This window comes from Chenopodium album, chromosome 7 (assembly GCF_948465745.1).
Source record: "Chenopodium album chromosome 7, dcCheAlbu1.1, whole genome shotgun sequence".
Classification (NCBI taxonomy): Eukaryota; Viridiplantae; Streptophyta; class Magnoliopsida; order Caryophyllales; family Amaranthaceae; genus Chenopodium; species Chenopodium album.
In genome coordinates this window covers 74,945,915-74,961,500 of record NC_137840.1, presented here as the reverse complement: position 1 = coordinate 74,961,500, position 15,586 = coordinate 74,945,915, and the positions used below count along the sequence as shown (strand labels likewise).

Genomic DNA, 15,586 nt, shown 5'->3' with positions numbered 1-15,586 from the left:
TTTTATTATAATAACGAGTTAATTATAATTGATTCACCACCAAAATTCAACTAGATGAATGATTAAGGTTTTTTTATGTTAATATTATCTTATGAAATAATAATGCAATATACTGATTTTAATTGTTTTGTTTTGTGTTAGTAAATAGATAATTAATGGAAATGACAAATAAAAATGGAGGAATTGTTGGATTGAAGAAGAAAAGGACTGAAATTCGGTAATAAATAACGGTGGAAGATAAGAATAGTCTAATTATAGAGAAACTTTCCAAATTTGCGTTGAAATGTTTTTGTTTTGTTCATTTTTAGAATTGTTAGTTTTTTGGACATCAACTAACTAATGTAATAGTGTGGCGCTAAACCCGCCAATTATGGCTTCAGCCCATCAATTTAAAAATATTTTATTACAATTTGATTTCATCTGTTTTATTTGTCGTACCCAATTTTGGAAATTTTTTACTTTTAGAGGATACAATTCTTGTTAAATTAGGGTGATTTGAAAACCTCTACTAGGTTAGTTGTTGAGAATTTTACTTAAAAAGTAAATGACCATTAATCTATTACTTCCTCCGTTTTTATTTTATTGCACCATTAAGACTTTTACACTATTCACTTAATCTTCTTTGACCATCATTTGTGATTTATTCATTCGGAAAAATATAGTCATGCGGGATCTAGTTAGATTCGTCTCAAAATCTTCTTTTCAAATATCAATTTTTTTATAATTTTTACAAAAGCATAATTGAAGATATTCATAGCTAAAAAAAATGCATTGGCAAACGTGAAATCCCTCATGGTGCAATAAAAAAAAGAACGGAGAAAGTATATTCAACAGACAATGAGACTTAAACCCTTAAGGCTTTAATCGCGTCATTGAGTGGTCACTTAAATCTCATAAATCTTATAGACTTTCTTTACAAATAACTATACTACTTTGGATAAGTTTTTTTTTTTTTTTTTGGGACAACAGAATTAAATAAATATACTTGTATGTATTAGGATCTTGATTTTTACTAAAATAAAATCCAAGGTCTCTAATTTAAACATTTGGCTAATTAATAATTTAAAATCAATGTAACAAAAATGGAGGATATATCATTTATGTCTTTTAAAGAAATTATGAAAGTGAAATTTTGATGATGAATCAATTATCTAAGTAGTACTCTAGTAGCGCATGGTCTTTGGTGTTACGAAATAAGCTTTAAAATTAATAATGAAACTCATTTTAAATTGGGCTTTGGTCCATAGTATCAGAACGTTGGGCAAGGCCCATAGGGTACAAAGTCTTTATTACTATAACTTCACCGGTTCTAATTAAGCTCTTACCATTTTTAGCGGATTCTATATACCGAGTACTCAGTAAATAGAGGTGTCAATTCAAATGATTCGATTAAGTCTGATTAGGTCGGAGTTGGGTCAATTTTAAAAGTTGAGTCATACTAAATTATTAAGTCCACACAAGTTCATATCTAAATTGAATTTTTTTCGAATCGGTTTTGGATGTGGTTTTGACACCTCTATCAGTAAGTACTACTCCCTTATTTTTTTATTTTTTTTAATGCAACAGTTTGACCACATATTTGTAAGACATAACTTTGACTATTAATATCTTTAATTGTCTATTAGTATAAATTATAACAAAATTATATTATAAAAGTAGACATTGTGACGAATCTAATGATATATTATATAACAATATTGATTTATTTTATAATATCAAAAAATTTAAGTCAAACATGTCCGCATGTGAATAGTACAAAAGTCAAACCGTTACATTTTTAAAAATTTAAAGGAGTACCTTAGTTTTAAATATATAATTTATAATTTTCTAATATTTTGTCCTTTTCATTTTATAATATTTTCAACATTTTTCACTTAATTTCATTTAAAAAAAAAAAACACTTTTTACTACTATATCGTGTTATTTCATAATACTTACACATTTTCATTTATTAACCTCTCTTATTTTATCTCTACCTACTTTTATTGTATACTAGTACTAAGGTCTGTTCACATTTACTTAATTTCAATTCAGTTCAGCTCCAATCAGTTCAGTTCAGCTCTAATAAGTTCAGTTCGATTCAGTTCAGCTCCAATCAGTTCAGTTCAGCTCTTATTTTCCCTTTCTCAGCTCAGCTCAGCTCAGTTCAATTCAATTTAGCTCCAATCAATTTAGTTCAGTTCAGTAAATGTGAACAGACCCTAAAATTAAAAAGTACTGTGTAATACTAATGTTACAAACATTACGTGTAGGATTTTTTTATTTTTTTCAAATATACATCAAAGAGGCAAATTAAGTAGTGTACTTAGCAACATTAACTTGATTAGTCTTGGTAATTCGAGTAATTTTTACTTTACCCAACTTTTTTTTAAAAAAAAAAAATTGCTATGTTTTATGTTTGAGTTTTATATTGGTCATGTACATTTGATTTAATTACATAACTAAGTACTTCATATAAATCATTTCAATTATAATTAATTAATTAACATTTATAAAATCTTTTTCCATTATTTTTTTTTTTTTTACCCTCACATTTCTTACTTTTAAGTAAACAATTAACCTAGGATAATATATTACTCAAAATTTTTCTAAAACTTGATATTGATTAAATCAATGCAATAAATAGCAGATGGAATATAAAGTACAACCTTATTTGAATATAAAGTACGAAGTATAAGTTTATGTCCAATTAATTAAACAACTTCTTATATCATGTAATAACACCTAACATAGAACATACAAGAAGTGCAGTATGAAGTGAAAATGCTAGATTTTTTTTTAAATTATTCACATTTGCATCTTCGCATGTATTGCTATATATATGTACAAGCTAAGAACTCCTCTTCTTCCACCACAGCAACCAAAAAAAAAAAAAATGTTCCCATTCCCCACCCTTTCACTTAATAAAAAATAAAAAAAATAAAAATAAAAATAATAAAAAAAAAAAAAAATCCTAATTACCTATTTGCTGGTTGTTACATAAATTACATATATTTTTAGTTCCCATTATATAGTTTTTACAAGTATTTGATTCATTACGAAATTAAAATAATTTGTAAAAAAAAAAACCTCATATAAAACGATAAAATATGTTATAAGTAATAAGGAACTGAAATAATCTAAAGTAAACATAGCTTATATATGATACAACTTAAAATTTGAAATGATCGATAAACAGCGTTGCAATATCTTATAAGCTTTGTGTTTTAAAAAAAATATATTTTTTCTTAAAAAAAAAGAAATTACAATTTAAAATTTGAGATGATCCATAAACAATTTGCAATATCTATTAAGCTTCGTGTGTTTAAAAGAAAATTGAATTTTCTTATAAAAAAAATAAAATAATTGATTCCAGATTTTATATTCCATCCAATTGATCGATATTTGCTTATGGTTCCATCATTGGGTGGGGGATAAGCCCATCTACTTAATCTTGGATAAACCCATTCCGAATTCTATGGCTCATTGGGGAGTTAATTACATAATTGACAATGGTAAATGGAACACTAATAAAATAAAACACATCATTCCGGATTTTCTCTGTAAGCTAATTGAAAATATTCCCCTTCCCTCTTGTGCTTCAGTTAATGATGACACCCTTTGTTGGGGGAGTTGAGACTAATGGTCAATTTAATATTAGGAGTGCATACAAATTAGCTTCTAACTTTGTGTCTCACCCCTCTTTCCCTCATATTAATTGGAAGAAAATTTGGCATATCCCTATTCCTTTTAAGTACAAAATGTTAGTTTGGAACGTGAGTCATCAATTTTTGCCTACGACTACGGTTTTGGCTGATAAAATTGACAATTTTGATCCAATTTGTACTAGATGTAATCTTGGTAAAGAAAATCATTTACACTTATTTAGGGATTGTATTAATTCTAGAACTTTGTGATCTAGGGTCTTCACCTTAATTAAATAAGATGGATAAGGATTTTAATTACCATACTTTTTTCAATATTAATTGGGATGGATGGGTTAATTATAACCTTAATACAAGCACGACTTGGAGAGTAACTTTTTCTGTTGCAATTTGGCACTTATGGAGAGCACGGAATTACACTGTTTTTCAGCAAGCAGTCTAAGCTATCATCCTCTCTCTTTGTTTAACAAATATAAGCTGGATTTGGATGCAACTGTTAACGCCTTGCAGGGTAAAGGAAAGGTCCCAGTTGTGCTCATCCGTGAAACTAGGTGGCAGAGACCAAGTGGGAGCTGTATCAAGATAAATACGGATGGAGCCTGGAAGAAGGACAGTCACTTTGCTGGAGCAGGAGCAGTTGCAAGGCTTGCTAATGGAACTTGGTTTTTTGGCAAATCTTGGAGTGTCATGGCCAGTAATTCAGCCCAAGCGGAATTGATGGCTATAAGAGGTGGGATGCAAATGGCGGTCGACGCCCAGCTCAAGGAAGTGATAATGGAAACCGATGGAACTCATGAATTGGCTGTTATTCTAATGGATATGTAAGCCCTCTTGGATAAGGGATGTTTCTTTAATTTTAACTATGTTCCTAGGGAAGCAAATCGAGTGGCGCACTTTCTTGCACAGATTGCTATGGAATCGGAAGAGGGGGCGCAATTCTTCGATGAAGCCCCTACACCAACGAGAGATGCGTATGAGGAGGACCGTACCGGAAGCATTTAACCCTGACTGCTGCTCTTTTTGGATGCTGGCTGTTTTCGACTGGAACAATAAATATTTAGGTGTTGCTGCTATGTTTTATAATTTGTTGGATTTGGTGTTGAATTCCGGAACTTGTGGGGCTTATTGGCTGATGGTCAGCAGCCTGTTTTGGCTCAAAGATCTTGATCCTAATTTTGTAAACATTGATCATCTTTATTAATTAACTTCCTTCTTCCTTAAAAAAAAAAAACATAATTTTACAAGTATATATAATATATATAATTGTATACATATCTTGGCTCGTATAATAAAATCGAATGTTATTATTATGTTAATTAGGAACAAGAATGAATATGTGCATACTAACTTTCAAAAGAAATACGTTCTCTATTTTTAAAAATCTTATAAAGTTATTTTCATTTATTTTACGCCAATTAATTTACTTATAATTATAATCAAATACTTTCGGAAAAAACAAATGGAACCAAACACTTACACCATTGCGTAATCTATTGCCGAAAAAAGCACCACCTTTGGACAAAAAAATATATGACATGTCATACCCACAGTCCATTTCTTGATCCATATATTAAAATAATAAAATACATATGGATGCTATTCATGTAATTAAACACTCAAACCAAGGGTATAATGGAATTTCAAATTTCTGAAATATCGAGAAAGCAACAGAAACTCATCTTCATTTTTATTTATTTATAAAATTTAATTTATATATATATATATTTTTTATTGCAACCACACCAAACAAAAGAAAAACTAAAAAAAAAAAAAAACCCTTATTATAAATATAGAAGTAACTCCACGTCTTTGATAAGAGATCTGCAAAGCTAGACAACGACGAATAATAGAGAGAAAAATTAAATTAAAACATCCTTTCAACCCTCCCAAAAAAAAAAAACAAAAAAAAACCAGAAGAACTGAACGAAATTATTTTTAGCAGATCTGAAATTTGCGAAAAATCAAGAAGAAAATTATGAGGATTAGAAAAAACGCAAGGCTAATATCATCTTCATCTTCTTCATCATCATTTTTAGTTTGTCAGCTCAATCGTTCTCCTTGGGATGTCGACTCTTTCTCTCTCCAGGTATTTTCATTTTCATTTTTTTTTTTTAATTTTCTGGTTTTCAGATCTAATTTTTATCCCCGACAATTTCAATTTCAAACTTTGTGTTAATTATTTTGAGAAATATCGTTATATTTTGTTGCATTTTCATTTTTTTCTGCAAAAAAAACTATTGTAGGCGCGATAAAAAAAAGTAGGGTTTGAAAATGGAGTTTATTTTTTGAGCTCCATTTCTAGGGTTCTAAGTAGTAAATATATATTTGATTTAAGATGATACTATTAAGCTGTAATTATCGTAATTAGAGTAGGTTAATGGTTTAATTAGTTCATCTTTAGTTAGCTTGTTTATTATTTTTTCACGACGTCGATTAATTTAACTCAGGGTGAATGGGGAGATGGATTTGCCGTTAATGGTAGCTTAGCGGATGCGTTTCCTTCTTCAGACAGGTATTTAATTAGCTAATCTTCGTATTATCTACTTCAATTATTTTCATCTCCAATGAAATTATTTTTTTCTCGAGTTCTAGGGTTTTAATTTTGGAAGGTCTTTTTTTTTTTACAAAAGAAATCTTTCCGCTTAAATTCAAAAATTGATATAAAAAAATTAAGCACTCTTCTTTTTATCCTTTTATGATTGAAATGGTGGTTGTTAATACAGCTTCCCTAGTGGGGAGTCCATGGAATTATCGTTCGAGTACGTCGAAAAACCGCTACCGCTGCCGCCGCCACCACCACAGCCTCTTCTCGAGGAGAGAGAATTTGTTAAAGATGAACAACAACAACAACAAATTGGTGTTGGCAATGGAAGGAACAAAGGGTGGCAACATATCCATCACCAACTCAAGCCGCCACCGCTTAAGGTGGCACTTCCGCCAATCCCCACTCCTCCAAAGAAGCGAGGACGGCCCAAGAAGCCTACCACACCCGCAACAACACCTACGACACCAACGGTAATCACCCCGGCAACCACAAAGCCCGCGAATAATAATAGTGTTAGTAGCAATAGCAACCCGTATGAGTTTTACTATTATTCCGGGTTCGGGCCGAGGTGGAGCAAGAGAAGAGGAGGGAACAAGCACAATGTGGGTAATGATAGCAAGTATTTCAATACAACAACGATCAATGAAGCTGACGAATCGGCTGGTTCTTCCTCAACTAGTCATAATATCATGAGTGAAGACGATAAAGATGATGACGACAACAAGAAAATGAAGGGTAATACTAATACTATTACTAATACTAATAATGCTGGTACTAAAATTGTTGAGATGGATAGTAATTTGGATAATGAAATTGACTATATCGAAGACGATTTCGATGATGATGATGAAGATGAAGATGAAAATAATGGTGGTAGGAGAATTCGTAAGCCTGTGAAAGCTAGGTCACTTAAATCGTTAATGTGATTTTATTATCAATGCTTAATTTTGCTTAGTTGCTGCTAGGAAGGTCGAAGGTTGTAGCTTGTAGGTTTTCTTTCTTTTGTTGTTTGTATTTGTCGAAATTTTATGGGTTTTTTTATTTTATTTTATTTTATTTTATTTTATTTTTCTTATCTTTTTTCTAACGTGTTGTATTGTGCTGTCATTTGAACTAGCTGACCGTCGAGTAAGAGTAGCAAGCTTTTTTTTTTTCAAATTTATTTTGTGAGTGACTTGTCAAATGAGCAATCCTCCATATATTGGTCAAACTTTGAAAGCCTAATGCCTCCCTCCATTTTTTTTATAATTGCAATAATTTGACTTTTACACTATTTATATATTTTACTTATAGTAACTTTAACGGTTTATAGTTAAGTAAAAATATCGTCATGTAAAATTTTATTAGATTCGTCTCACTTTATTTATATAATTTTAACATTAAATGTTTATAATTTAATTTTTACAAATTGCTAATTAAAAATATTAACAATAAAAAACATGAATCGGCAAGCGTAAAAAGAGAAGTGTTGCTGGTATAGAAAAAACAGAGGAACTATATTTTTGCAATTGACTTCATAACGTTAGATTTATTCGCGGAATAAGGTATTTTTTTTCACTTTATTTAATTAAAATTCAGTATAAATAAGTCAATTGAGTAAAAATTAATTTGAAAATTTGTAAAAAAATTAATAACATGAAATAATTACTTATATTTAATAACCAATAAAAATGATTTATAATTTGGTAAAGATAATTTCAATTAAAAAAATAAAATAAAAGATAATTTGTGTATTTAATATCGAAATATAATTCGTATTAGTATAATAAGGATATCTCTTGATATAGCTAGTTTTTAAATATTTTAAAAACAGTTTTAATGTGTGTCATCAAATCAGTATGTCCATAACAAATAATTTCCCATCAAAAGCATTTTGCTTTTAAAAATAACAATCTAATTGATTTTAAAAAATTGAACATTCAATCTTATGCCTTAAACATTAAGTTAAAAAAAATAACTAACTTTTAATAATATTTTTTTTTTGTTTTATAATGTTTATTTTATTAATCTTTAGTTGGTAATCTAAATTGTTAAAATTACTAATTTGGTGAATATTCATCGGGTTTAAGCATTCAATTCATCACATTTCATTAAGGGCCTGTTCATATTTACTTATTTTCAGTTCAGTTCAGCTCCAATCAGTTTAGTTCAGTTCAGTCCAGTTCAGCTTCAATCAGTTCAGTTCAGTTCAGCTCTTAATTTCCCTCTCTCATAAAATATTCATTTCAGCTTAGTTCAGTTTAGTTCAGTTCAGTTCAGTTCAGCTCCAATCAGTTCAGTTCAGTTCAGTTCAGTTCAGTTCAGCTCAGTTCAGTAAATATGAACAGGCCCTAAGTATAATATCATAATACGGAGTATCAATTTTGACTAAACGGCGGATGCTTTAAGTGGTAAATATCCGAAAAAATAGGATTTAAAATAAAAGATAATTTTATCACTCTTTATATTCCGAACACTTTTTTTAGCTATGGAAAGTGTATTTTTATTTTCCCATTAATTAATTTAAACACTTCTTTAACATGGATATATCATCTTTAAATTAGTTATATGAGTCAATGATTTCCTGTTCATGTGACAGATGTTGGGTGTCTATAACTACAAGTTTATAAGTTTAAATCTCCTTTCCTCTCTAAAAGTATCACACTTTATAGTATTGAATTTATCTACTAAAAGAGTAAGAATTTGAGACCAAATTGACATGTGCCGAAATATGAAATGTTCCGTATATCATTATACATCGCTCACAATCGGATATATCATGAGCACAAAATACATTGAAGCGGATTGTTATTTAATATTATAATTTTGTTAAAGACGCAACCAACATTCAACAAGATGATATGTAATTGCCTTATATTGGAAGAAAAAAATTAAACAGAGAAAATTTTTAATTTTGTGCTTAAGATATATATTCATAGAGAGTCATAGTAATTCAATTCATTATACATATATAGTTATAGGATATTCTATTTGTTTTCCAAATGGGTTAATCATAGTTTTACACCAAATTGTCAAAATTTGATACTGTGTTATGTAACTTTTGATAAAGCAGCCCATACATTTGCCATTACTCTTATTATTTGAGAACGGGGAATAGTTCAACTGGCTATAGATTCTCTCGATTTCATGTATGAGATCCGGGATCGATTCTCACCCACACTATATACAGATTTGGTTATAACTTGTGTATGTTGGACGATTATGTGATGTTTGATGCAAATCATCCCACAAGCGCAAGCTTTTCTCGTGTTGTGATGTTGTCTAGATGAAGTTCAAATTCAACTTTGATCAAAGCAGTACGATGAATAAAGCAGGCTTACTTAGATAATCTTCATACATGGGGTACTTGCCATTCGATACAGAAGTTTATGTTTTTATGATTTTATCATATGCTTGTAGTTATTCTGTAAAAAGATTGTTACAGAGTAAAAACAGAAGAGTTCATTAAAAATGTTATCTTGGTTATGTTCGAAATTTCAATGAGGTACATTTGTAAGACTTATATATCCTAAGTTCTAATATGGATCATGAAAATGCTCCATTTTAATTTACTCCTTACTAAGTGCAGTCTACTTTGGTGAATATTACAGTTAGTTTGAAGTGTAATGTCTAAATCATTTCAGCTATTCAATATCTGTTTTAGAGCGTGTACTTTTGCTAGTAATAAGAAGAATAACAAAGGAATTTTCAAATTTTAGCTCTAGTTCATTCTAAAATATTGTACATAGGTTGATCAATAGACCCATCTTAGAGATGGGTGAAAAAAATTCAATCTCATGAACATTTTAATTTTCCCAAAATACATAAAAACGTTTACAGTTACGTGACTAAATGAGTGTTTATATAGAATAAAACCCCGAATACGATGTTTCTGCCCCTTTATGAGATTATGATACCAATAGTAGTGAGCATACTAAAGATTGTGGTTCAAAAACTCCCAACAAATGCAACAAAAAGAAACCGGAAGGATAAAATAAAAGGCAGATTCTTTGAGCTTGTACTTTCTTTATTGAAAGTATTTTTATCATTGTGATTTATGAGATGTTTTTTTACACTCCCATTTAAAAAAAAAAAAAAAAAAAAAAAAAAAAAAAAAAAAAAAAAAAAAAAAGAGAGAGAGAGAGAGAGGGGAGGAATTGGGTTAGTGGGTTATCGGGTTGGGATGATCATTTTTATTTATACAGTAAATTGGTGATTTAGTCAACTTGGTAACCTTAGAAAACAGGCTCTCCTTTTATTTTTCAATCATAATGTTCCAATTTGTGCTTTTATGATTCTTGTTTTTGACATTTCCATAGCATCTAATAATGTAACATCAATTGAATGAAAGACTAGCATTACAAGAATTTCTCTATGAACTCTACGGGGTAGAGTAATTTTAACCAGTATCTTTATGTACAACTTAAGTTTCATATACAAGTGATTTCGTTCTCCAAACAAAATTTAATAAAGGGTTAGATATGTTCAAGGATATCACCACAAACAAATTAACTCATATCAACTATCACAAATTCGTTGAAGTATTCACTGTAACAGTATCAAGATATATACTCTATAATCTATACGTAATATGTTGGTACCGCAAGGTCCACAATTATTTATGATATCACCACAATTGTCAAACGAGCTAGAACCCTCCAAGTACAATTGTAAGCATAAGAAGTACAATGCATCTATTAAATGAAAGACATATTTCTAAAATGAAAATATGAGATTGGACTACAACTAATCCTTAACTTAGATAAACTTATACTAATAATATTGTAACAACAAAGCTAGAAAGTGAAAAAAGGAGGTTGAGTTGGGGGACACAGTGATATATAGTTATATAGTAATATACTATTGTTAATTAGAATATATTTGGTGGTTAGTGCCCTAAATGTTGATGCCGCTAATAATGGTAGGTCCCTGCTTGTAGGCACAGCACAGTCTTGTTTCTCCTTATAATTGTAATGAAAACTAGCTTACTCTTTATTTATTTATATTTATTTTTTATAAAAAAAAGAAAAGATTACAGTCATAAAAATGTGATTCTTGAACAGTACAAACAAAGTACGAGTTGTCAATTGAAGGAATGTAATTACTAAAATACCCTTATTTTTAATGGGGTAGATCAATATTTCAATTTTGGAAATTTTACAAAAAAAACACCTTTTATAAGTATGTTTTTGCAAGAAACCACCTTATAATTTTTTTTTTTGCAAAGACACACCTTAATCAATTTTTTTTTTGCAATACTACACCTTTATGTCGGAAATTAGAGTCAAAACCTATTTTTCGGCGTTTGACTACGCCATTTGCACCCACGAAACTAACAGTGGAGGGGAGAAAGGTGGCTAGGGTTATAGAGGAGGGTTTAGAGTGGTCAACGTCGTTAAAGGGGTATGTTTATGGTGGCCAACGCCGTGAAAGGATGGTTTTTTGGGTGGGGCTTAGGAGGGAGGTGGTTTCGTGGGTGGGGCTGGGGAGAGAGGTGGTTTCGTGGGTAGATTGGGGTAGTCAACGCCGGAAAATGGGGCCAAACCTCATTTTCCGACATAAAGGTATTGATTTGCAAAAAAAATTTTGATTAAGGTGTGTTATTGCAAAAAAAAAATTATAAGGTGGTTTTTTGCAAAAAATTGCTTATAAAAGGTGGAAAATTTCCTTCAATTTTTATTATTTTTCCTACAAAGATCCAAAACTAAATTGAAGTCGTTGCTTTTTCATTCTCTATTTTTTCTGCCCTGTCATTTATCATATACGAGTATTATTCTCTTTAAATACAATAGTACATGCATCCTAATTAAGTGAAAAAAAAAATAAAAAAATCCAGGTGAATTACTTGTCAACTTCAATTCCACATAATATACAATTATGATTATAGTACATAAGCCTTTTATTTACAATTATAAAATATTGATGATCAAGTAAGTCACGCCAAACAGTTATGGCCAATTTATAGGAATAAATAAGTTAATTTAATGACTAATTAAGAATGGTGGAATAATTAAAAACTTACTTCATATAAATCAATTAATGGATTAAACTAATAGTTTAGGCTTTTTTTATATAGTTATATATTCTTTAATCTTTAATCTGATTAGGACCTCTTTTTTTTTTTATCACATAGTTGAAACTTAGAATATATATAATATAGATATTAGTATATTACTATGTACTAATATTATTATTATATCTGTATTTTAAATTAAATACTCCATATATATGGATATTAACACAAACACAATTGTTACCAAAATAACAATGTTTTTACTATGTCTCTTTGGAGACATCCGATAAAATTGGAACTACTATAATCTCTTAATTTACAAATTTACATAGGTTACTCTTTATGTTCCTAGTTGATTACATTTTCTTGATTTTTATTTAGTTGTAATCCTTATCGATCTCCCTAGTTTTTCTTTAATTCCATTTATGGCTTTGTAAGGCTAGGTCTTAGATGATAGCTTAATTAGTTTTAAGCTAAGTAAGGGAACGAAAAGAAAACACTAGCTTAGAAAGCCTTTCTCACAAGGAGAATTCCTAAGGAATAGATTATAAGTGTATTGAGTTGGAGATCTTGGGGTTAGATGACTTAGGGATGCACCAACTAGTTGACATAGCAGGCTGTGTTGGGTTGTCCATGAGTTGGGTAGGATTAACTCAACTTCACTTGAGATTTTTTTTTTTCCTTTTATAGAGAATAATTAGATAAAGGAAATACAAATTACAAATGAGATGAAAGAATTTTAAACAAGCTAAATCGCATTAGTGATTTGCGAATTTGGGATTTTTTTTACCGTACGGTCTTTCTTTTAAATTTAGATCTTTAAGAAATATAGGGCAAATTATGGACTGGGCTATTTATAAAGGTTTATGACTGCCTAGATTTTGGGCCACACATTTGGAATTGGGCTATACACTTATAATTACTAGTTGTGACTTTGTTTTCTTAAATTTTAATCATGTGCCTCTTTACCTACAATGAGGGTTTGGAAAAAAAAAAACTGATATATGAGGGCTTGTTTGGCATCAGTTTTGGTTTTTAGTTTTTTTTTTTTTTTTGAAAACCAAAAATAGGAAACAAGAAAAAGGTGTTTTCACTTTTCTGTTGTCAGTTTTCAAATTTATCATAATTTTAATAAGTTTATATAATTTTTGATTCATTATGGGACACATATCATATACTTTTAGAAAACAAAAAATCAAAAAACAAAAAACCACAACAATGCCAAACGATCCCTGAATTTATTTAGGTGTTTTTTTTTTGGGGTAGAAAGGTCTTTGATTTGATTAGTTTGATGGTAAAGATTTTTTTTTAAAAAAAAACTTAAACAATAAATACTGACCTTAACGTGTTTCAAATACTTTTGTACGTATCATTGTATCAACATAGTTCGCAGCTAAGTCTAGGAAAAAATCAATGCCATCCTAATATAATTCACAATGAAAATGTTTTTTTTTACAAATTCAATAAGTCTTCTAATAAGTACGTGAAAATCAAGTGAATAAAATAAACTCTAATACGTAGTCAACTATATAGACCTTGCCATTGATAATATTTGATAACATGCTGACGTAATGAATACAATCTCAAATAATTGAGATATCATCAAATCATTGTTAACAAGGAAACAAATTATATATAAAACTTTTCATTGGGAAGCTTTAATGTGATATCTGCATTATTACATAATGTTTCACACATAAAATTCAAAATTAGAATTATGAAAATTTATTGTAATGCATCTCAACACAACTTTTTTTTTCAATTTTAATATACCGCTACAAATTTTTCAAGAAAAATGTAATATCCACAACATGAGTACTTGTATGTACGCTTTATATATTTTTTTCCCCCAAAGATAGAGTAAGAAAATCTGCACAATTAGATCAATTTAATTTCAAATTTAAAGTGTCACCCTAAAATGGTTGACAAACTTGCAAATTATATTGGCATAGAAAGTTCTTTCCTCACCAAAAAAAAAAAAAAAAACAATATACTAAAAAACAATGAATGGCATTATAGTAAATTCAAATACGTTGGCAAGGGCATTATTGGATAAAACAAAAAAAGTGGAAGAGATTTAAAAGACCATAATAGGTCCAGATTTTAATTTCTTTCTATTTCAATTTTTTTTTTTTTGTTTTTCTTTTTTTTTTTTTTTTTTTTTTTTTTTTGTTATGGATTAATAGGATAAAAAAAAAATGCCCTTTTTAATTTTCTTAAAAATTTATTTAATTATTTTTATAAAAACTGACTATAAATACACACCTATGTTACAATATGTAAAAGGAGAGTAATTTCTGCAAAAACAATTTTGCAGAACACAAGAAAACTCTAACACCAAATTTCTTCATTTCTTTCTTCATTTTCAATCAAATACCTTAAAAAATAAGCACCAAATTGATGAGAATAAGAAAACACGCAAGGAGGGTGGTTCCTGAAGGAACTCCATTAAGAGCTTCATTTTTACTTTGTAAGCTTAATCAATCTCGTTGGGATGATGATGCCTTCGTTTCCCAGGTAATTTCATTTCAACTCATATCTATTTATTCCATTTTTTGTTATTTATTTATCATGAAATCTCACGTTTTCTCTAAGTTTTGCTATCATTTTTTTGATAATTCTTGTGATAAATTAGGGTTTTTTTAAATCGCTCATTTTTCTGCTTCATCCAAAATTCCTAGGGTTAGGGCTGTTCAGAGTGCGGTCTAGACCGCGTCAAATCGCAATTATACGGTTTGGTGCGGTTTGGAAATTGTGGTGCGATTTTAAAAAATGACCAAACCGCACTTTTGCATTTCGTTGGTGTCGTTTCCGAAACAATTTAGACCAAACCGCACTTTGAAGTGGTTTGCGGTTTAGATCGTCAAACCGCAAACCATAATACCAATTTTTTACTATTTCAATTAAAATATATATATATAATAGCTTAAAAATATGATGTATTTTTTTTACTATTAGATAATTAAACGTTTTATAAGAGTCTTTTTTTTAAAAAAAAAATGTGGCTACACCGCAAATCGCACCAGACCAAATCGCATTTTTGCGGTGTGGTTTGGTTATAAGTGCGGTTTGGTGTGGTTTGAAAAAAAATATAAACAACGATTTTGCGATTGGGTTCGATTTAGGATCAAAACCGCACTGCAAACAACCCCTAGCTACCTAGGGTTCTTAGTGAATCATCACTCATTTTAACCTTATCATATGTAAAATTTGTAATTAGCTTCATGTTGACTTCATTTTTTTGCTCTATAATGTTATGTTTCTACTCGGAGTTTTTTGTTTTCTAAATGTTGGGACTTTTTTTTTTTTTTTTTTTTTTTTTTTTTTTTTTTATTTTTTTTTTTACGATCGACATCGATTATAGTTGTTTGAAGGTAGAAGCTCGACCAATCCATCTCCTATTTC

General features: G+C 29.5%; 1 protein-coding gene across 1 annotated transcript; it reads left to right on the top strand.

Moving 5' to 3' along the window:
• Window positions 1-5,484: 5,484 nt before the first annotated feature.
• On the top strand, window positions 5,485-7,237 carry LOC145638571 (uncharacterized). The gene is made up of 3 exons (XM_081689556.1): window positions 5,485-5,730; window positions 6,092-6,156; window positions 6,368-7,237. The coding sequence occupies exons 1-3, from the start codon at window positions 5,620-5,622 to the stop codon at window positions 7,113-7,115; spliced, it is 924 nt and encodes a 307-aa protein (XP_081545682.1). The 5' UTR covers window positions 5,485-5,619; the 3' UTR covers window positions 7,116-7,237.
• Window positions 7,238-15,586: the final 8,349 nt, after the last annotated feature.

Coding starts and splice junctions, on each gene's coding strand:
- LOC145638571 (XM_081689556.1), top strand. CDS start 5,620: ATGAGGATTAGAAAAAACGCAAGGCTAATATCATCTTCATCTTCTTCA. Junction 5,731..6,091: donor TCGACTCTTTCTCTCTCCAG/GTATTTTCATTT, acceptor AATTTAACTCAG/GGTGAATGGGGAGATGGATT. Junction 6,157..6,367: donor GCGTTTCCTTCTTCAGACAG/GTATTTAATTAG, acceptor TTGTTAATACAG/CTTCCCTAGTGGGGAGTCCA.